The 23,156-nt window shown below is 40.2% G+C and overlaps 1 protein-coding gene and 1 long non-coding RNA gene across 3 annotated transcripts in view; one reads left to right on the plus strand and one right to left on the minus strand.

Moving 5' to 3' along the window:
• The window catches only part of RNF13 (ring finger protein 13), a 105,400-nt gene extending 87,132 nt beyond the window's left edge, over positions 1-18,268 (minus strand). The window contains exons 1-4 of one of the 2 annotated variants that reach the window (XM_067553265.1): positions 17,369-18,268; positions 16,917-17,088; positions 5,617-5,744; positions 2,892-2,972 (exon numbers count right to left, since the gene is read on the minus strand). In XM_067553265.1, the coding sequence (XP_067409366.1) occupies positions 2,892-2,972; positions 5,617-5,730 (195 nt within the window). In that variant the 5' untranslated portion in view covers positions 5,731-5,744; positions 16,917-17,088; positions 17,369-18,268. The remainder of the gene's footprint in view (positions 1-2,891; positions 2,973-5,616; positions 5,745-16,916; positions 17,089-17,368) is intronic. The other variant, XM_067553351.1, reaches the window with a different exon arrangement.
• On the plus strand, positions 1,793-6,486 carry LOC137156680 (uncharacterized). The gene is made up of 3 exons (XR_010920866.1): positions 1,793-1,936; positions 2,874-2,946; positions 6,306-6,486. It is a non-coding gene; the product is annotated as an uncharacterized lncRNA (long non-coding RNA).
• Positions 18,269-23,156: the final 4,888 nt, after the last annotated feature.

Raw genomic sequence — 23,156 nt, forward strand, 5'->3', positions numbered from 1 at the left:
TGGGACTGTCCCTATAAAATTGGGACATCTGGTCACTGTACTTGCATTTCTAGCATCATATTGGTCTGAATAGGCAGCGTGCTTTAAATCTAACACTGAGACATGAGGACCTGCAGTTTTCTGTAACTATGCTTCTAGGATGTGGCAGCAGCTCCCTGTTAATAATTCAGTCTCAGATTTTAAGTTATAATTGAAGTCCAATGTACTAATGCTTATTCTTGCTTTTAGGATTATTTCATATTGTGCCCTTGAACTTGTGAAGGATTTTATGTATAACAATATTCTACTAATATATTAGAACATCAAATCTGCAAGTCCTTCAGTCAAAGGCATTTAGTGTAGAAAGGGCTTGCTTTTGGTTTGTACTCAAGAACTAAGGTATAATTTGTCACTAAGGAAAAATCTAGCAGTGCATTAGCTGCTGCATAGCCAACCACAGTCTGCATACTATACTTGATTGCATTAGGTTATTCACCCAGATTTGCAAGATTTTACTCAGCACAATTTCTCTAGTTCGCTACATCCTAGTCTCTGTTTTTGCCAGTCTGTAATTCTTATTATCTTCATAAAAAAAAAAAAAACTTACCACAAAGAAATCTAGACCCCTTTTAAATGAAAGAGCTAAAATGTTTACAGCCTTATCATAGCATTGTTGAAAGAAGCTACAACTGAGTTATATGGATTTTTTTCATTAATGCTAATTTATCAGCATTTTTCCTGCTCATCTTTTAACAAGAAGACATGCTGCAACTCATTAGTAGTGTTCAGACTCCAGAGGTTCAGGAATCTCAGGATATTGTAAAAATCATTCATATTTCATGATTACAGGACTCAAAGAATTCTTCTGCAAAAAAGGCACCAAAACTTGCTTTTTGCAGTGATTATGACTGCCTGTTAAGCCTCTTTTCTGTTCCACTAGTATGCGTTCTGAGCTTTACCAGCTTTGACTGTAGCACCAAGAAAAAAAAAAAGTACAGTTTAGCATGGCTTCAGGTGCAGGCAAAAAGCTGTGCTTTTATAAATAAAAGTAGCATATTGCTAATTTCCAACCTAATGCAAAGCCACTGAAGTGGATGGAAAGATTTGACCTTTGTTTAGACAGGGACTTACTTGTTCTTGTCCGTAAAGTGGCAAATTCACTAAAATCATTGAAGTTTCACCAGAGATGTTTGTTTATATTTGTATGCGTATCTCAATATCATTCTGGATTTTGGTGTGAGGCTTTGATTGTTAACCCAGATGACGCAACACCAAGTTGTTGTACCAGGTTAAAGTCAAAAGAAGATGAAAAGTCCAGAATCTGTGTTGGTGAGGCCTGAAAACTGCTCATTTTGAGATGACTCCTCAAAATGTAAACACCACAGTTTAAAGGCCTGGCAAAAAGACAAAGATTATTTAACAATACAGATTATTTGATACTATATGAGAGGTGTGATATATGATCCACGTTTTTATCTACATCTCAGATCTCAGCTGTTTTTAAGGTGCAAGCCTGTGTTGGAGTCAATGCAGCTCTGCATTTACTCTGAAGGAGCTCCAAAACATGCTGTGCCTCAAGCTTATGTAATATTTCTTTCGGTGCTCAACCCATAAAGGAGACAAATCTGTTGCAACTGTCAGTATGAAAACCTGGTTGTTTAGCTCAAGTTGTAGAGACCCACGCTTTTGGCTCTAGAGATCCCCAGTTCAATGCCTGGTGTCAGCTAAGATGGTGGCCATCACACGGACAAAATGCCTCCAGGAACTCTGGAGAATGCAGCTGAAGAGCAGCCGTTATCCCATATTGTTACAGGCAACAGCATGTATACCCACAGCAGAAGTAGAATAGAGATGGGCACATGGGTGATGCAGTCCCAGCCCCTTCTGGAGAAGTATTAACACTGCCATGGATGCTTCCTCCTGCAGTTCAGAGCATCAAGACTTTCATTGTATCCAGGTACTATGCTGATGTTCCCTTTACCCTCTTCTTCCTCTCTCCTGCCTTCTTCATTGTGTCCTCTTGCCTCCACTGTGGTTGCATACCTGCCCAGGGCCCAAGTGCATTCTGCCCTACAATCTGCAACACTGAGTGGCTTCATATAATAGACCACCACATTTTTCCTATATGAACAAGACTAACAGATTCATCCTGTCATGGGATGGTTGGGCCCTTTAAGGGGAGTCATGGCCCAATTGACCCATGGTGGGCTTTTTCTAAGGAAAATAAACCCACTTCGGCCCACCCATAAGCAATAACTGCCTAAGTGGCTGGCGGGCAGCTTAGTGACTAATGAGCACCTGAACCTGAAAAGGCTACTAGAGCTCAGTTGAAGGGTGTGCTCCCACAGAGAGAAGGCTCCCAGAGAAAGGGGTGCCTAGAGATGAGGACAGGATGAGGGCTGCCTACTAAACTTTCCCAATGCAGGGCTAGAAGCACTGAATTAACACAGGTCCAGGACAACAGTTGTGGAACTGCTGGATACAACGAAGGTAAGCCTGCCTGGCTTATAGTACACAGGCCCCAGGAGGAGGACAGTAGGACTCTTGGGATGCTTGTTGCCATTAGCCCTAGAGCGAGAAGAAGGGTTGGACTTGAGGTGCTCACAAGGAGGATCCTTTGTACTCTGGAAAAGAAATTAATAAAGGGACCCCCAAAGGACTTGTTCTCAGTATCTGGGTCAGAGTAAATGATTGCAAGCACTAAGTGGGAGTTGAGGGCTGTTTTCCTGCATGAACGCAAAGGGGCATCATACACCCTCTTAGTCCACTGTTAAAGTATATTGGTGAAAATTATGCATCTATCTTTAAGCTAGCATGACAAAAGTTAAACACATTTACATAGCACACAAAAGACATTAACTTTTCTTTTTAAATCTTATACTCTGTGTATTTAGAGAGATGCTGCTTCTTACCTTCAAGCCTTCAGTTGGCAGTCTGTAGCCAAACCTTGCTGGTAGATCATCAAAGGTCTGAGTTCCATTTTCAAAATTATACTAAACAAATATATAAAAAAAAAAAATCAGATCTGCAACATTTATCCAACTGAAAGTCCTCCTGCAGACTTTAATAATTCCTAGTTCTTATATAACACTCATCAGTAGATCTTAAACGGCTTTACAAAGGAGGTCAGTAATTCTGAGGGTGGGTGAGAATGGAGCTAAACCTGAGTGTGGGGAGGGAGCCTTTTATCCACACTTTAAAACTTTTAAAAATTTCTAGGTATAAAAATGTTAAACACTGTATGAATAAGAATCTCTGCCTTTCCCTGATCTTTTCTACAGACCCTCACCCTGCTCCCCTCCAAGCATCCTTTCCTCCTGCCCTCCTCAGGTTCCCCAGTTCTAAGACCAGATAGCACAGCTCCATACCCGCCAGTCTCCTACTCCCCAACTCACATCCCCTACAAACAACTGCCTCTCATGGACTCTTCCCCCGCCGTTTTCCACACACATCACTTACCACCCACCAAACTATTAAAGGTGTCAGTAGCACTGCCACTTATATTTATATATACTTAAAAGTAGTTAACTCTGTTCTATAAACATGTGAAGATGCTTTGTACAAATGTAGTCACAGGTAAAGCATTTATGCATGTGCAACACTGAACCCCACACACCCACTCTACATCCTGCCCCTTCAAAGCATACACCCCTCTGTGCAAAGCACTTCTCCACCCTAGCTTAATGTTCAGGGGAGTTTAAACATACTTCAACCCTGAGGCAAAAACAAACAATCCTTAATTTACAAAATCTCTCAAGATATCTATTGGCTTTCAATTTCCCAATTCTGGATGGTGTGGCTGAGCAAGCATTTTCTTTCCCACTGAAGGCCCCTCACTCCTCATTCCACTTTCTTCTTTAATGAGCCCCTAGCTAAAACCATCACTCCTTAACCCAGGATGAGGTATAACAAGGGTGGGTTTTTTTCTAAATAGAGTACCTCACTAATCCTCCCAAAATGCTACAAAACACTTCTCCACAAAAAGGTATTTGGTGATACAGTGACACCCCATCTGCCCTTCCAAAATAAAAACCAAAAAAACCCACAGGAGTTCAAAAGTGAATTTCTAGTAATTTCTCAAAACACCATAACTTTAAAAAAATCCTTTTCTGAATTTTACCAAACTTCTCTCTCTCTCACACTCACACAATCACGTTATTTCCCTAGCATGAGAAGTGGCATGCAGAGATTCTCTTCCGTCTGGAAAAGGGGGAGAGGAGGATTGAAAAAAAATGAGGCTTATAATGGAAAACCAGTTTCACCCCAGCTGTTCGATAATAAAGGAGTTCATCTCCATTCATTTGTTTTTCTAAAATATCCAGCTAAAAAGAGATGCTGAAAAGTCATCATAGTAACCTAGTGAAACCATCCTGTGTGTCAAATAGCACAATTCTGTATTTGGCAGTTTGTATTACCACAAACTTGCAGAGTTTGTAAAACTTCATGCATTTCAATTTGATTACTTAATCATCCTATTTAAAAGACTCTCTCTCTCCTAAATTTATCTTTAATAATTTCCTTGGATAACAGAATAGTTGATTGCAGCTATTATATTAAATTATTTCAATAGCTTGAACACCTATTCCAAAGAGAAAAATGTAACCTCTCCCATATAACTTACATATAAATTGAGTAATAAGTGGTGAAACCCTTTTCTAACATTATACCCAACCATGAGATCATTTGAGATAATACCCACTTAATTCTGCTGTGGATGGTGTGTGTGTGAGGGGAGGAAACCACAACTCTTGGGGTAACTGTACTTCTCTACTCACAAATCAGGCCCCAGTCTTCCAAGCACTTAAACATATTCTTAATGGGATTACTCACCTATATAAAGTTGAGATCAATGGGCCTGCTCATGTACATAACATAAAGCACATGTGTCTGCAGAATCAGGGCCTTATTCTGTATTCTAATATGCCAATAAACTCAAACTATGTTCATGCTGACACGACTCGGTGTGAGTAGAGCACTTAACTCCCTTAAAGATTCCAGTCACAAAATATAAGACCATATCATGCCACAGATCTTTAAAAAGAACTCCCTACTAGTTTCCCTATTAATGACAACTGGGTGGACCACAATACCATATAACAGTCCACCCTTTCTAATGTATTATGCCATATCTCCAGGACTGCAGAACTTAATATAAATAAATGAGGATCCAACAGGGTAATCTTGCTCTCAGTGCCCATAATCAAACTGTAAATTATTCTGGACAAAATTCCCCCATGCAAATAGCAGTACAAGGAATTTTAAGGTGTCCCTAGAATGTATTATGGTCGGCTAGTTATCTATTTATTTTGATGACTAAATGAAATCAGTGGGGAGTTGTTTTTAAAGGTGTACGGTAGGAGATGGTCCTACATATTTTGGCTGGAACTTTCAGGGGATCCTAACGGAGTTAGGTGCCTTATTCACACTGAATTTCAAAGAGATTTCAGCACCTAACTCTAACCTTTTATGAAAATCCTACCCTTTATTTTTTTAATAGGCTTGATGTAATTGATAAAATATACAGGTAATGTTAACTTAGCATTGATAATGTTTTCAAATGTATTGCATGATGTATAATTAGGAAAATCTGACAGAAGTTACCATTCATTTGCATGTAAAAAGCTTTATTACACTTACCGCTAAAATGTTTGCCTCCACAGGCAAAAGGTTTAGAAAAGCAAACAGCTGAACCGTCAGAATGGTGTAGATCTGAGTGGCTGACAACATTAACATTCCTATTGACAACAGCATTTTTAATTAAATATCTGTAAATAAAACAAAATAAATAGTCACAGCTTGTAGCAGATAATTTTTCTTAAAATAGTCTCCTATTTTAAGGAGTCTATTAGTCTTCTATTGATCAGAGCAAACTAACCCAAATCTATTTAGGTTAGCCAGAAAGTTATCTTTCAAAAGAATATTTTAAGAGGCTTTATGGTTATTCGTAACAGACAAGAAACCTTTACCTGATATTATTACTTCACAATTAAGTACAGTTTGCCCAAAGAGTATAGCTTCCACAGGATTTGATGTCTATCATCAGAATGGTTAGATATTAAGCTGATGGGAACACTGAAAATACTTTAGATAGACAATATGCAGCAACTTACTGTTGACATAAAACAGCAAACATCGATATAATGCATATTTTTATTAATATTATCCTTTAAACAGTCTTCATTTTTAAATTTCCTTCCCCTACCATAAAAACAAAGAGCCAAATTATGCTCTCAGCTACACTACATGCCTATCTGAAGAAACTCCACTAAAGGCAATGGAGTTTTCTGGATTTACACGAGCATAAACTGATGGTATGATCCTCACAGGTACCAAGCACCTACAAATTCTGCAGTCTTCAGTGGGACTTGTGAATGATCAGCATGTCTTAGGATCAGGCAATGAAAAGAAAATTTTTGGTGCCAGTTTTTCCTGTTTGTGGTCCAAAGTCTATTGTGAAATGTGTGTGATTTAAAGATCTTTTAAAAGGAAAATAAACACTCCAAAGGAAATCAATTCAGCTTTGTTTTTAACTTTCCAGCTAAAATATAATTTACAAAGCAATCAATATAAAGAATTTCAGAACTGTCAATCTTGAAAATAGTAATTTGACTTAGAACAGAAATGAGATACTGTAACTAAGGAGATTTAACTTTTTCAGGAAGAACTTTTCCTCAAAAATCCACTGAATCAGTCTTAAAGTCTCAGGCATTAAATGTCTGACATTCATTTTAGTCAATCAGTATTAATTTAAACAGTCTGTAGGTAGATATTAAAAGATGGCCTCATGTTATTCCTTTTTAAGTTGACTGTCAGGATCCTAAGGTCACTAGCTATTACCTGGTTTTAAATATACTGATTGAGAAGGTAAGAAAAATAGAGAGAGAGCTGAACTAGTTATACTGGTACAATCCTTTGTACTGGTAAAACTGTGTCAACACAAAGGGTGTTGTAGTCCTTTAATTAAACAGGCATAGTTACAAGTGCTACAACTTCTGTGTAGACATGCCCATTGTTTTCTGTAGTACCTATCATTATAGCATTTAACCACTGCATATCTTTCAAACAATACTTCACAAATTTCACTGTCAGCAGCTAATCTTTGAATGAATGAGCTAAATGCCACAGTATTAAGCTAATATCTAAACCAATGGTTCCCAACCCATGGCCCGGGGGCCAAAAGAGGCCCATGGGGTCTTTCAAAATATCCTGCCACTCCCTTTCTGCTGGCTACTCCTCCTTGCTGAACTCCTTCCGTCTGGCTGCAGTGGGAGGGCTTCTTGCGGAGCATGCTTGAGGAGGAGCAGGACTCAAAATCAGGGCCTTCCAGTTTAGCCTATACTTAGCAGCTGCCAGGCCATGTGCTTCAGTGTGTAGCGACAGTCACTCATCTACACCAGTGCTTTGTCTGTGAGTGTGACATACTGCGAGTAATTTGTAAGTGTAAAATAGTGAATGTAAAAATGAGCACAGTAGCATCAAAATGTTCACTTTAAATATGTAGTGATTTATAGTCCTTAATGGTGTATACGTCAATACATTTTTTATGAGTTGATAGACTGGTGGCCCTTCAAGGGTGTAAAAATGATATTTGTGGCCCTCGAGCCAACGAGGTTGGGAACCACTGCTCTAAACTATAAGCAATTAAAAAGAACTGTAAATCTACACATTCATCTGTAATTCACTTTTTGCAGGTATCAGTTATTGTAGGTATTCAGTGCTGTCTGTAGCTCAAAGTGCTAGCCAGAACTAACTGGTAATTACATTAAGTAAAAAATTAATGTGATCCAGTTTCCCTATGGCTTCAATAAATTCAAATGCTGCTATACACATCCTTGCCGTAGTAACACAAATTACTTTTCAGGTTCTCAGAATTTTTCACATACTGTAATTGTCTCATCACTTGCACTACTTTCCTTTTGATCTCTAGTGCCTTTATTATAACGATAATACCCAACTCTTCTATTACTGCAGCAAGAAAGATTTAGATTGGATATTTGGAAAAACTTTCTAACTAAAAAGATAGTTAACCCCTGGAACAGGCTACATATGGCAGGTTGTGAAATCCCTGTCACTGGAGGCTTTTAAGAACAGATTCAGTAAAAAGGTGTTGGTGATGTTTTAGGTATGCTTAATCCTGCCTCAGTTTAGGGTTAGGGGGGTGGAGGTAATGGACTAGATGACCTTTTGGGGTCTTTTCCAGTCCTACATTTCTATGATTCTATATAGCACTCTTCATCAGTAGATCTCAAAGTGCTTTACTAAGGTCATTCTCATTATCCCCAATTAACACACATGAAAACTGAGGCACAGGGAGGTGAAGAAACTTGCCCAAGGTCAGCCAATAACAGGGCCAGGCAGAGAACCCAAGTCTCCTGAATCCTGGTCCAATGCTCTATCCACTACGCCACACAGTCCAGTGGCTAGAGACAGAACTGAAAGTCAGAGAATTGTGCTTCACAACTCAGTGTTTAAGATGGGAAGAGACGTGACCTCAGATTCATTTTCCCCATTTGTAAAATGGTAGCAATATCCACCCTTGTAAAGCACTTCGATCTCTATAGATAAAAGGCACTATATTTCTTTTGCTCAACACAAATATTTTAGCACAAAGCATGCTTTAAGTAACAAATTAAGACCTTAAAAATTTCATGATCAGGATTTTCAAAAGTGAGGATTTTTTTTGGGTGCCCAACTTGAAACACCTTACAAGAGCTTGATTTTTCAGAATGTGTTGAGTTTTTGTTCTATAAAAATCTGGTCTCCTTAAGTTATCAAGCTATGCACCCAAAACCTCTAATCACTTTTGAAAATCTTTGCCCTCACATACTGTAAGCTCTTTGGAGCAAGGACTGTCTTTGTTATATGTTTGTACAGTGGCACCTTGATTGATAACTGGGCCCCTGCGTGCCACCACAATACAGTAAGTAATAAGACAATTATTCATGTTGCTGCGCTATACTTGTGCAGCCCTATTGTCTTCAGGTGTAGCTGACTGGACCTGTAACTTGTAACACTGAGCTTGAGCCTCAACTGCTGTAAACATGCATAGATCATTGATGTTAATGGAGTTACACCAATTTACACAAGCTTTGGATCTGGCCCTTATTAAACAATTCTGTTGATGTGCAAGAAGGAATTGATCTCAGCTCCCTCTTCCACAGTTGTGTTGATTCTAAAATGTTAAAAATTAATAACCATACTTTAACCACTAAAATCAACAACTTTGTCTTTGAATAACCAGAGGGAGCAAGTCTGCTCTGCTGAGTTATTTTTCAGAGAACTGCCCTTTAAAATTGCTGATTCATTAGTTAGCAAAATAAAAAGAGCCTTATGAGGTTTGGCTGTTTGAGGCTTTGTTTTTGCTTTCCTAGGCAATCATTTTTAGGAATTCCTTCTTAGAAATTTTCAGTATACAAGCTAAGGACCTGTAAGCCTCATGCATGTGAATAATAATCCTTACTTGCATAGATAGTCACACTGAGGTCAATAGGACTAACAGGTCAGAATTTCTCACAAGTAAGGTTTGGCATGACTGGGACCTTGAGCCCTCTGTCCATTGCACTAGTAACATGATTGAGTCCTAAATCACTTTTGAACACTGGATGCAGTCCTTCAGTTCTTACAGTAATATTCTTCTTGTGGCTTCACAATCAGGCCCACCACACACAGCACAAATACTGTGCCCTTGAATGTTTGTATTTTGCATATTCTCAACTCTTTTGCCAACAACATAAAAGCCCATACTTTCATATTTATCTAAAGTGCCTCTTATCTTGGTAGTCTACTATATTACTTGCAATTGATTCTAAACAATCCTTGATAATGTCTTAAGCAAGTAGAATTTGATCCTTCACACAAGTCATTCCATTGACACTAATGAGACTGTCCACATGTAAAGCAGGCAGGATTTGGCCTTAAAGGTTGTTTCCATTATTTGCAAATAGTTTCTCCTCCCCACCCAGTAAATCCCAAGGTGCTTTGATAAGAACAACTTATCAGTTTCAAGCCTGTTATGAAATTTATGGCTTCATAAATTCTAACACATCTCTAATGACTAAGTAATAGAGCTGGAAAAGTACTGTAACACCTCCACAATCATGTATCATCGCCAGGGTTTGAACACTGAACCCTCAGTACTGCAGCACAGCCTACCACTTGAACTACAGGACTAATTATGTTGGCTGGCAACAGGAGAAGTCTGCTCTCCCAATAAGAGGTGGGATGAGGAGTGGGCCATGGGTTGGATCCAAGCGATGGTATGGGGAGCCTGGCCTGTTTCTCTCTTCCCACTCCTAGAAGTGAGGCCTCCTGTCCCATGTGTGCCCCCAAAATAAGGGCTAAACTGTTGCTATACAAAAACCAATAAAACTATGGTTTCTGTACTTTTCTCCATGAATTATTTAAACACAGAATGTATACATTTGTTAGTCCCACAGAGTAACAAATTAAATGAAAACAAGCAAAAAAAAACCAAAAACTAAATGGAAGGAAAAGAGGAAAATACAAAAATGAGAACAGAGGTGGTGGGGGAAGAAGAGTTGGAAATAGAAGTAGTAATTATGGAATGATGTCTTCTGGAGGACCCAGGTAAAACAGGAAGTATCCACAGTCTGTTCTACTTATGTAAATCTAGAATCCCTTTCCTACTGGATTATTCATGATGGATTTGAAAGAAAACTTTAATTTAGCTTTGCTCTCCATGACTCATTGTATTAATGATATATTTTAAACAGAATGCCCTATTGAAATCAGAGGGAGTTCTGCTTCAAAAAGGGTGATGTGATAATGTCACACATTAACAAACAATTAGCTGTTAATTTCTTATCAATGTCTTTAACTGTGGACTAATTTTTTAACTTACAGTAAACAATATTTTTTACCTTGACTACTCCCCTTGATGTCACTCTAAAGTTCCTCCTCCTCCACGCCATAAAAAATTTAAAGGACAATAAACTAGACCATACCACTGACATTTGATTTCAAGATCAGTTCATTGGCCTGCTCCTACTCTCAATGAGTCAAAGAGCATGAATAGGCCACGCAAGATTACTAAGTATGATTTATTTAAACTCAACTGGACCCTAGACATTTTTTTAGATTTCAGAGCTAATAGATTAAGATTAGATTGAGCAGTGGATTGATTTTATATCGGGTCAAGTCTATAACAAGAGTGAAGAATTACTCCTTTGTGGTGAAACTTCACCCCAGACTAAACGACCAAATGTGTGAAAATACATTTTAATACTTAATAAAAGTTCTTACTTTGTTTTTCATTAGACAAAACCATGTGATCAAACACAATCATTCTTGAATATGAAAAACAAAAATCCCTTCAAGGTTGGGATGGCAGGTAATGATTACATAAAGCATTGGGCAAATTCTGCCACCTCCAGCATGAAACCGATCTGAAGCTGGAGGATGTTGCTCCCATAGCAATCCTTTCCTAGCAGACAGTTTAAGGACATGGCCAGAAGAAGGTGTGGCCAAAACGTCACAAATCCCCAGATGATCTCTGGCTCCTAGAATAGCCCCAGAAGGTGTTTGTAGCCACCATAAATTAGAGCAGCCCTCAGGCTAATCTAATTTGTACCAAGAGTCTAGCTCAGCTCACAATATAAAGCCACCTGTGCACCTTTTGTCCTGAGCTACAATAAAAGCTCCTTGGCTGAAGCCCAGGATCTAGACCACTCTTTTACTGAAGGCTCACCCATCACAATTTAAATGTGTTGCTGTAACTCCCCCCCCAGGAAATTGCATCTAACCAAAGGGTACCCACCCTGTTTACTTCATTAAGACATGAACTTCAAAGCCCAGTTTGGAACTTTTAAATACCAGTATCAAGCACAGATAATCTTTTATTCTCTTTCTTTTTAAAATACAAGGAAATTAAATGAAGAAAAAAAATCACATTAATGCAATGATAAAGACGTTGAGTTAAATATAAATGGAATTCAATTTTTTAATATAATTTTGACATAATATCAATGTCTATTTTAAAGCATTTAAACTTTCATTGACTTTAAATTTTCAGAGTTGTGGGAAATTAGGGAGTCAGAACGGGCCATGAGACAATTATTTAATGACAAACATTGAGATTAAAAAAGTTAAAGTTTTGTGTTGAAACCACAAATTGTCAACATCTGTTGAAATACACAAAGTAAATATCCTTAAATCAAACTAAGTTTTCAAGCAGCATTTTTCTTCTTTGCTATCTGTAAATTTTGATTTTTGATAAATTTTTCCTGTTGTTGTGTACAGTGAAATCAATATTTACTGACATATATCGATTAAAAATCAAATCCTTCCAAACCTGAATATAAACAAGTGTGGAACTGAAAAAGTTAAGATTCCAACAGCAGCATAGCTAGATGACACTGCACATGTATTACTTAACTGTTTTTTCTTATGTGTTAAGCTAACATATTATTTATGCTGTGTTATAGAAACACAATGTATTACAGGATCTTGAAGTGCTTTATGAACCATGAACTAAACCTCACATGCCTTTGGGGTTGCTAATGGGACACAACCAGCATGAAATCTAGTTAATTTGAGTTAAAAGGAGTTGCAGGTTCCACACCTGCCTCTGACTCTCTCTAGCAATATCTAGGGTTTTACAATTGCTCACACAAAGAGCAGAAGGAAAACTTACTAAACTCACTGTTTTCCCTATACAATCAAACTAGCTATATTCAAAATGCTATAATATAGTGTAATTTTCCCCCAACTCTTTCAGTTTCACTTGTTTTGGGAGTTAACAATAGTAGTTTAAAAAAAAAAAAACTGATTTTTTTTTAGTTGACAATGCCTAATATTTTACTGTTCATCGTAATTTGCACTTTATAATGTCACTGGACTTCAAGGCACTTAGTAAAAACTGAGTTAAACCTCATAACATGCCTGTGAAATAGGCAAGTATTATCTGAATTTTACAGATTGATAAAAAGGCATTCCACTGAGATGTGGGTGCTCAGCTCCTCTATGTAAATGGCCTTGTTCAAGTGACTACACAAGGATTTATGTGCCTAACTTTAGGCACCCAAGATTGAAAATTGTGGCCTTGAAGACATCACCAAAAGTCACAGACAAGATTGCTGCGGAGTTGGTGCCAGAGCCAGGAGCAGAATACAAAACTCCTGACACTCGCTTCTATCCTCTAAACATTATACTAGCTTCCTCCTCATTGGAAGCCTCTTTCCAAATTATATCTGGCCTGCTAAAAAGATTGTAAAATGTAAATCCATACAACATACAGGATGTATGAGGGGGCTGAGTCAATGATGCTTCTGGAACTTGAATATTGCATTTCCTGACTTATTTTAACTGTGTAGCTGTAGAATTGCACTAATGTAGATTTTTAGATTATATAAACCTGCAGTCCTGCATCTAAATCACTGGGAGTTTTGTCTGCATAAGCTTCAAAAGCTGCATGTTCTGTGGAGTAGGCATTTTCCCCACTATATTTTTCAAGGTTTTCATCTGCAGGTTAGTGAATATTGAAAGGTGAATCTTTTTCTGGATCCATTTGGTTTAAATTTAATCTACATGAGAGAGTACTTCTAAAGAACTGACATTTTTAGAAGCAAGTAGTTTTGTGACTCTGGCTTAACAATTAGATCCATGAAGCTTCGTAGTACTATTGACTGACTTGTAGAGCAATGGGGAAACTGAAGTCACATGAATGGGGCTCAGAAAAATAAACTATTTTGTAATCCATGAATTTTTATTTTTACATAAATACATAGAAGTGTTACTAGTTAGTTTCTCTTACCACAATTTTATTAGTTCCTCTTATCACAATTTCTCTCTCAGCTATAGCTTGAAGTTCAGAAAATGCAGGGGCTGTAGGTATCCACCTGAAGAATACTAACTCTTCATAAAGGAGGGAAATTTGCAAACACTGCAACATTATGTCTACTGCAGTTAGTTCAGCATATATCCTATTATATACAAATAATTATGTTAAAACATTAAGGTTGAAAAGTCAAGCATGCAAAGTTAAGAAATACCAGAATTAAGGTTATCTGTACATCTTTAATTCAACCCAACTGTGCATACATATTCTATACAGTCTTGTCTAACATCATGTAGCAAATTTGTAGCAGAGCAATGAACAGAACCCAGCTCTTGTGGATCCCTGTACAGTACCTCAAACATAAAAGAATCTCTCTTCAATTCTCAAAATTCTCTGCCTCATTCGCCGTCTGTCAGTGTGCATGGAACGAGGCAGGGGGCATGTGGAACAAATAGTATATATAACTAAAAACTGCACCATAATGCATATACACAAAGGGGCCAAATTAAGGTTACACAAGCAACACTAACTCTGGCATTTCCTGGACTTTGCAAACTTTACATTCCTTGGAGGTTCTTTTAATGTAATTTCCTAAGCAGTAGTGCTGTGTTTGGGTTTTTTTAAGAAGCAAATGGATTCTATCAGGTGGAATCATATTCACCCTGATATGGATCATCAGCAGAGTTCTAGATTCAAAGCACAGATTGCTACCACTTGAACAAAGGAGCAACTGTTAGCAACAGTATACTATTATCCAGTATTCAAACTGCAAGAGGGGAATAACACACACAGTTTGCAAGTGGTTTATATAATTATTTGTTAGATATCTGAGAAGCTTTGGGAATAAGGATACTCGGGTTCTATTTCTAGTTCTGGAGTGGAATATGGATCAGTGGCTTTAGACACAGCACAGGCAAGCACGTACATTTTACACTGTTTAAGAACAGTGTGACTAAGGAAATGATACCTGTGTCTACCATACTAGAGAAGTTTCTATTCTCAACTCTGCCAGAAGTGATCATATGTAATCTCTCAGTTACCTCAACTATAGAATGAGAAGATTACTACTTGGCTGTTCCTTGATTTAGGGGGTGTGAAATTTTGTTTAATAAAGACTATAATGTACACAGAATTAACGCCACCAGTCAGTGGAAGGCATCCTTCTAGGCTCCCATCCAAGCAGACCTTCTCTGAGGCCAGTGAGGAGGGCGTTGTTGCTAGTGCCTGTGTCCTGTCTGAAGCTCTAGTTCTGTGCCTGCCAAACAGGAAGCTGAGTGGATCCTGGGACTATGATCAGTGCAGCTGGCATGTAGGAATTCCCTACAGCATGCTCAATGCAGAATGCACAGGTAAACCTGTTGGATCATACTCAGAGATGGAATGTAGATTTTGGTAACAAGCTTTTAACACAGCTCTGAGCATGTGCAAAGGCTGAATTTTCAGAGGCTTATAATTCTGTCATATCTGTATATGAGAGAGACAAGGTGAGAATCTCTCTTACTGGACCAATTTTCTGTTGGTGAAAAAGACAAGGTCTCAAGCTACACAGAGCTCTTCTTCAGGATACATTTTCATAAAGAGAGCAAAAAAGCACCTCCCTGCCCCAAAACAACCCTCTGCCAAATGTCAAGTACTGCTTCACTGCATGGAGAAAGCACCGTAAAAAGAAATGGCTGTACAGATTTAACATTGGCAAACAACCTATTTTTCTCTAATCTTGTTCTCAGAAATGGCTACGCCACTTTTGCTGTAACTTTAAAAAAAAAAATCAGTCTAAAGCAAAAACCTTGTATCACTTTTTAAAATTTTAACAGTTAGTTTGACAAAAATACAAAGCTACTGGAAATGGGATCTTATGGGAGAAGCGTTAGCCTAACTCCAGATGTTGTTGTCAGCTCTCCCTATAACCAAGAGAAACATTGTGGTGGGATAGAAAACAAAGTGAAGTTAGGTGAACAGCATGCCCCTGCTGTGAATGGAGCCTCTGACTAATCTCCCTTTACAGAACATTGAAGACTGTACCATTTACAGAAGGTATAATTGTATATTAGCTGTTCCCTGTTTTCAGGGAACATTCATCCAAATCAGTGTTCAAAGGCCACTGGTCCTCCACAGAGCACCTACTTGGGTTTGTAGAGAGCTATCTAGTTTTCTTATTCAAACCTACTAAGTCACACTATGGAGAATTACAAAAAAAAATTAAATATCTTCCTAATATTCATTTTCCAGGTAAGCAATTGCTGTAGTTGCCACTGGGAAATTATGTGGTTGTAAACAGGAGGGAAAGTCTACGCAGGTGCTAATAGGAGAGATGGTGCTGAATGATGGTCTGTGGAAGAGAGACTATCTGTTAAAAGTGTGGAAAAAGAATAAGAAGCCCCCCTATTACATTAGATTGCCACTTGGGGAAGGATAAAGGTACTTACATGTACACACATTATGTGAAATCATCAAGTGAACTGGCTAATGTTTGATCAAATTCATCCCTGATGTAATTCCATTGAAGAGACCTTATGCCAGGCTTGAATTTGTCCCATTGCCATTAATTTTGTAATTCAGTTTGCATTTTGGTCAATTCTGCTGCTATTCAGGATTAGCAATGAAAATACTTTAAAACATTAAGTATCTAGATAACTCATTTCATTTACATTCTGATTGCTATTAAAAAGCTCCAGGTGGTGCAATGGAAATTTGTTGGTTTCACAATTTCATGAGTAGAGGACAAACCAGTCTTAGCTGCTTAATGTTAATAATGGTCTGTAGGTACTCCCACCAGCAGTTCAGTGCATTTGGTTCTCATCAGATCATGCCAGATCTGAATCGGCATCACACCAGGATGGCCTACCTCTGGGGAAGGGCTAGATGGGTACCTTTTTAGTTTTCACAGGGTGAAAAACTTTAAATTTCACAGGGTGAAAACTAAAAAGCACCAGGGTCCTTACACGTGCATAGCTGTGAAGAATGGCAGACAGCACTAAATTCTCACCATGTCAGTAGAAAGCAAAGTAAACAGAGTCTATAGTCCCAAGTTTGTTTACATCTCTTTATTATTTGTTCTGGCATCACGAGGCTACACTCTGCAGCCAGTACCTGCTCCCCCTTACACAGCTGACAAATGAGGTCAAGGAGAGTAGATACTCACTACTTTATAACTATGGTCAGCATCCCCGGCCAGGCAGCTCTTGAGGGAAACCACACACAAGAAACACAGAAGTGAAACCCCAGCCCGGGCGGTAGCTGTAATCAGTGGCGCTTTGTCAGCATTTTATTCTTCTCGTTCTTCTCTCTTCTGCTTACCCTGAGCTCGTTGCAGGCTGGGGGAGGGAAGGGAAACGCCAGACTCAGCTGAAGTGAAAGTTAGCAGCAGCTCCAGCGTTGGGGCTGCCGGAAACGCTGCTTCTGGGGAGACCCAGCTTTTAGCTCGGCCTCAAGGAGCAAAACCAGCTCGCAGACCCGGGCCCCCAACCCTGAGCAGCTCAGCTCGCCGGGGGCAATTGAGCCATCAGCTACCACAAGCCCAGGGGGCAAGTGGGGGAGACCAGAGCGGAGCCCAGCCCCTCCCCAAGCGCCGATCGCAGCACAGGCAGCTCTTACCTGGGGGCCGAGCGCAGCGCAGCCTACAGCGAATCCATGACAATTGGATTTGTCCCGTCTCAGGCGAGAGAGTCAGAGTCAGAGCCGTCGGCGAACTCCTAGTCCAGGTCCGACTGGAGCCAGAGCGCGGCGGAAATCCCGCCCCCGGCCCTCTGGTAGGCGGAGTGGCCGGCCCGGGCGCAGCGAATTGCTCCCTCAGCCCGTCACTCACAGGCTGAGCCCCAGTAGGGCCGCACGTAGCTCGCCTGCACGTGATGCTAGGACCCCCGGCCAGCTGTTCCTGGGAACAGCTGGCGCTGACTGGCGCGCGGGGTGGCTGGGTGGGGCCCCGGGAGGAGAGGCAGCAGGAGGGTGGTGATGGGAAGGGCAGAGGCCGTTGAGGAGAACGGCGAGATGCCGACAGAGTCGCGGAGGCAGACAGATGGATGGATGGATGGATGGAGATACTTGCTGCGGCGGGGAGGAGAGGAGAGGGGCAGAGCTGCTGGTGGGCGAAGGCCGGGGGCCGAGGCGGAGGGAGTCGTTGGCTGAGAGGGCAGGAGGTGGAGGGAAGTGCTGGCGCGGGGACCGGGGAGGACCAACAGTTCCACGCAGCCGGCACGCACCTGACGGCCGTTTGTTCCGTTTTGGCCTGATGGCCGTGACGTCACTGTGACTGTGTGTGGGGCGGGGGAGGGACGTTGACCCCCCCATTCTGTGGATGCGGCATGAGCCTCGCCCGCCCGCCCGCGTGCAGCGGCCCGGGGCTCCCAGGGGAATGACTGGGCAGTTCCCCGTCGGGCTTGGCCAGCCCTGGCAGTGGGCGGCCAGTGGAAATGCCTGTGAGGCTGCACATAGCTCAGAGAGCAGCCTCCTTGCCTTTGCCAGGCTAGCACAGCGTGGGCATGGCCAGCAGTGCGGGGAGGGCCCTGGGGACCTCCCAACCTGGAAAATGCCCCTTAAAGGGCAGCAGTAGAAACCAGTTGCCTTAGGCTAGGCTGTACTTGTTTGATGTGGTCAGTTTGGCTTCTGGGTGGGTTCTTTTTTGTTTCCTTCAAATTTCATCTGCCCCCCCCTGCACTCCAGTGAGTTGGTGGTGCTAGCTATCCCTACCAATAACTTTCAATGGCTGCCAGCTCCAGGTTGTTCTTCCCCAGATTTTTCCCCATGTGCCACACAAGAATTTTCCCAGAGAGACCCGTTTCCACTGAGGGAGAAACTAGCAGAGGCCAATGATATTTAATCATCCTGACCACAAACCAGGTGGTAGTCTTGGAATAGATCAGTGGTTTTCATACCTTTTTTCATCTGCAGACTCCTAAAACATTTCAAAGGGAGGTGTGGATTCCTTTGGAAATCTTAAACCCATAGATAGTACACTCAATTCTAAATGTTTGTCAAACACTTCATAATGAATTAGATATAAGGTATGCTATCAGATGTGATAAGCATTATAACTCTTTTGAGACCAATTCAGAGAGGGGTTGTGACCTACACACTTAGGACAGCAAATGTAAGATAAAATAGGACAGAGATTTACTTTACCATACACTCTCCTGATAATTGCTGTGCTAGGGATGACTGATTCCTCCTAATGCCCCATTGGCTTGTAAGTTACACCCACCAAACTGTGTAATTTAGATCACTTGTGAGTTTGTTCCTTTGTGTTTACCACCCTTACAACAAAGTGACCTAAATATTATTCAGCTACCTACTGCTTCTGACTCAATAGACCTTTCCTGTCCACTCCATTGCATAATCCCCAGTTGCACCCTTTGACTAAATTTGATGTTGCATGAGGACTCGCAGCAGCTGAGCAGGTGTTGTAGCATGAGCTAACATTCAGCCATAGTCCTTCATGCTCAAGTCCGATGCACTTTATTTTACCCAGTATAACTTATTTTTCACTGAAAATCTGGGTTATGGAGGGGGATGGCTTTGTGATATAAGCACTGTGGTAGTGGACCTGTACTCACTAGAACCATAGGTTTAAATCTTGTTAGTCTGCTCAATCTTCATAGTGTGCAATATACTCTGTGTAGATGAGTCTTTCAAGCAAGCTCTTAACAATAAAGATGCTTTCTATTTCATGTGGGCTTTAAGAACTGCAGTTTCAAAAACAGAAAAGGACAAAAGTTATAATTGTGCATGAAAACCAGATATTGAAACAAGCATTTGCCATGATTGTGTGTGAAAACCAAGTATTTGGACACACAGTCGGCCTGTTAGGTTTCTAAATGGTCACTTGTGCATACAAATATCCAAAAACATATCTTGCCTGTTGCCTCAGAATAGGGAGATGATGACAGCACAGAATGTAAAAGAAGAATGAGAGAACACAGAATAGTTGATAGAAATGTATTTTTCTTTTTGTTTAGAGTAACTTTGGTTAAGGATTTTGTTAGCAAATGTTACTGTAAAACAAAAGCTTTTAATCTGGCAAAACACTCTGACTTCAGTAGGGTGTTTTATGAGGTGCAAAACTGGACTTCATATTTATTATTAAATTATTGTAGTATCAGCAATGTCTTTTATATCAGAACTGGTTCTAACATAAGTGGTATTGATCTTATTTCTTCTTCTAAGAATAATTGTGTAGTATTTAATGCATTTCTAAGGTCCTCATCACCATAGTACTTGGCATATTGAGGATTCATTTAATTCTCATAAAGGGATTTATGTGTATTAGCCCTTTAACTTCTTGTAGATTTTGCTCAAACAGCACCTGTGAACCAGGGGACATGGTTGCTGAGGAGAAAGGACTCAGGGAAGCATTCTGGGTTTTGTAAAGAAACTGCTGACTCTAGCTTTAGGACTCTAGGCTGAAGTTCCATGGGTAGGGAGGACTGGAACTTGCATCTCCTCTGCTGTAGTGAGAGTCAAGACTGACAAATAATATTCCCTCCCAGTCTCTCCATAAGATTAAGGCTAGCAAGGTTGGTAGGAAATGTAGTCCCTTTTACCAGCCATGTTTGTAGTCCTCGCAACACCTGCTGGGGAGGATATATAATTAGCACCTCATCCAATGGAAGACAGGTTGTGCTGCTATACATTTTTGGAGTGTGCAAGGTTAGGTAAGTAAGCCTATTTCATATCTCTATTCATTTTTAAGCCTATGCTTTGGCGAGGCACAAATAACACAGGTAGAGGAATTTTTTAGTTTATACACTCCAAGGATGGATGTCTTTTTTCTGTTTTGACCTGCCACAAGGTTCCTGAATGACTGCATAACTTCTAGGAAAGGGCTGGTATAGCTACACTGGCAATAAATATTTTGTAGTGGTAGATTTTGTAGATTGCTAGTCAGAATAAATGCTACACTCATGAGTTTATAAGAAAGTCATACCCTGGCTCCACAAATTCCACATTGTATGTAAGTACAACATGTGTGCATTTCCCTCACTATTGCCATGTTTTTGTTGCATTTTTTTCTTTGCAACATCTATGGCATATTTCTTTGCACCTGTTTTTAATGGTCATATGGGACAACAAGCTATCTTTCTGAAATAATTGTGGTGATTACTGGGGCAGGCACAATAAATCAGTTGCTATGTGTTCACATATCCAACTGCTATTTTTCTCTTCATGCCTGTGTTTCTCTTTCCTCCCTGCTGTTTCTCTTTTCCCTTCCTTTCTCAGCACTCCTTTTCTGCTTCTCCCACTTTTCCTGCCTTTTTCTCCCCTCTTCATATATCTTTTTGTTTCCTAACTGCCATGTCCCAAAATCAGAGGAAAATTTGAAAGGAAGGTGCAGACCTAAAAATACTCAAATATATAAGATTTATTTTTTAAGATAAATAACATGTTTTCTAATATCAGCATTTCTTTTGTAAATAACTTGCTGTGATCTCTTTCGTATTATTGTATGTTTGTGTTGGATGGATTTAAAAATGTGTATATAAAATGTGGAACAGCCCTCTGAGGATTCAATCCTACACTATTTTCTCAGACAAAATACCTATTGAAGTCAGTCACCATGTAGGGACTGATTTATGTGTGTCTTCAAGCATGTTGGTAATCCCTCTGACTTCAATGGGACTACCTGTGCTTAATTAGGCAGGGTCTTAATTAAGTACCTTGCTGAATTGGGGCCATAATGCATATGTCTGTCATTCTAATCATATGTATATATACAATGGAAGTTTCCCCTGAGAAAAGTAAGGAGTGAGGGGTATATTAGCATAAGCAGGAAAACCAGGAAACTCCAAGTTTCAGTACACAATTCCCTACAGTTAATTCAATGCAGGGGTGTGTGGATTTGTCCCTCAGCAGCTACCCACCCTGAAGCAGGAATAGAGCAAGACCTGCCACACCCATGAAAACCCATACATGACCCACCAAATCATGAATGGCAGAGAAATCCCATGGACATCTTGGCATCTGCAAATCACAGGAGCACTTGCACAGAGCCTTTGTATTTCTGTATTCATCTCCATCAGCTATGGCAACACTGCCTTGTTTCCATGGTCCTTCCACCAGCTTGTGCTCCAACCCACTCTCACGTAGTTAGATGTTGGCTCCAAATTTCTACAAATCAGATAGTTAAACACCTAAGTACTGTTACTTACACCTGTAATTGTGGATGCAAAATGAGTGGCCAGGTTTGAGGACATTTTTAAAAAATGTGTCCCTTTCAAAAAAAAAAAAAAAAATACAGCAGAATTCTTAGGATTAAAATTGTCAGTTGCTGTGTTATTTATAGTAGCTTCATGGGGAATATCTTTTCCTGGAGCCACCAGCTTTACTTTCTATTGAAGCAGGAGACAGAAGGATAACTTTTAATTTATGGTGTGTCTCTCCAGAGAACACATTTTTCTAAATTTTCTTTCAAAACACAAAAAGCTGTGAGTCTCATTACAACGTAGAGATGATTTCTCTGTATGAAAAGCCCTTCAAGCTGAAGATAACAAAACCCAGTAGAGAATTAAAAATGTTGCACTAATAACTGCAAAGAATAGTAATCAATCAGCCAAACAGGCCATGTTAACTAGAACACCAGAAAACATTTTGGGTGGGATCCATGAAGGAAGTTACATGTTGCAACACTGAGTATCACAGTACCTCACTTTTAGGTGCCTAAAAAAATCATAAAAACAACCCTATCATCCACAAAGCCAAATTAGGTCCCTAGACTCTCCCTATATAATGAATGGGGAGAGAGAGTTGTCTTAAAATGTGATTAACAAAAGCCAGCATGCAAAATGCAGAGCTGCCTATGCTCACCAATGGGAGATACTGATGACGGGTGTATGCTAAGCCCTGCCTGTCTCTCAGAGATAGGCATCTAGATCTAGGCTGCAGGGAGGCACCTATCACTGCTTGCAATCCACAAATAGGAACCTGTCACCTGGGGAGTTAGGCAGTTTTGGCACCTAAGCTGCTGCTTCTGGGGATGAGTTAGGTGCCTATCTCACTCCACACAAAGTGGCGGGAGGGCAGAGGAGGAGGAGATGTTGCTGCTGCCAGCACCCACCTTATAACTTTTAGCCTAGTGGCTAGAATGGGTGTCTGGGCTGTGGGAGAGCCAGATTCGATTCCCTCCTCTCTACTAGAAGGGGAGAAAAGATTAGATTAGGGGGTCTCCTATCTCTTAGGAAAGTGCTTTAACACTGAGCTTTGAGCTATTCTGATGTGAGGCTCCCTCAGTCTCTACTGGTTAAGCTGTTCCACTGTGGATAAATAATGAAAGAGTAACTGTTTAAGTGGAACAGTCATTGGCCAGAGAGAGAGGGAGGAAATGACTCTGTGGTCGGGGCGTCCACCTGCCAATTGGGAGACCCTGGGCCCAGTCACCTTGCTCCAGTCACTC

Source organism: Emydura macquarii, unplaced genomic scaffold (genome assembly GCF_026122565.2).
Source record: "Emydura macquarii macquarii isolate MOO-44397 ecotype Brisbane River unplaced genomic scaffold, CSIRO-AGI_Emac_v2 contig_18, whole genome shotgun sequence".
NCBI lineage: Eukaryota > Metazoa > Chordata > Testudines > Chelidae > Emydura > Emydura macquarii.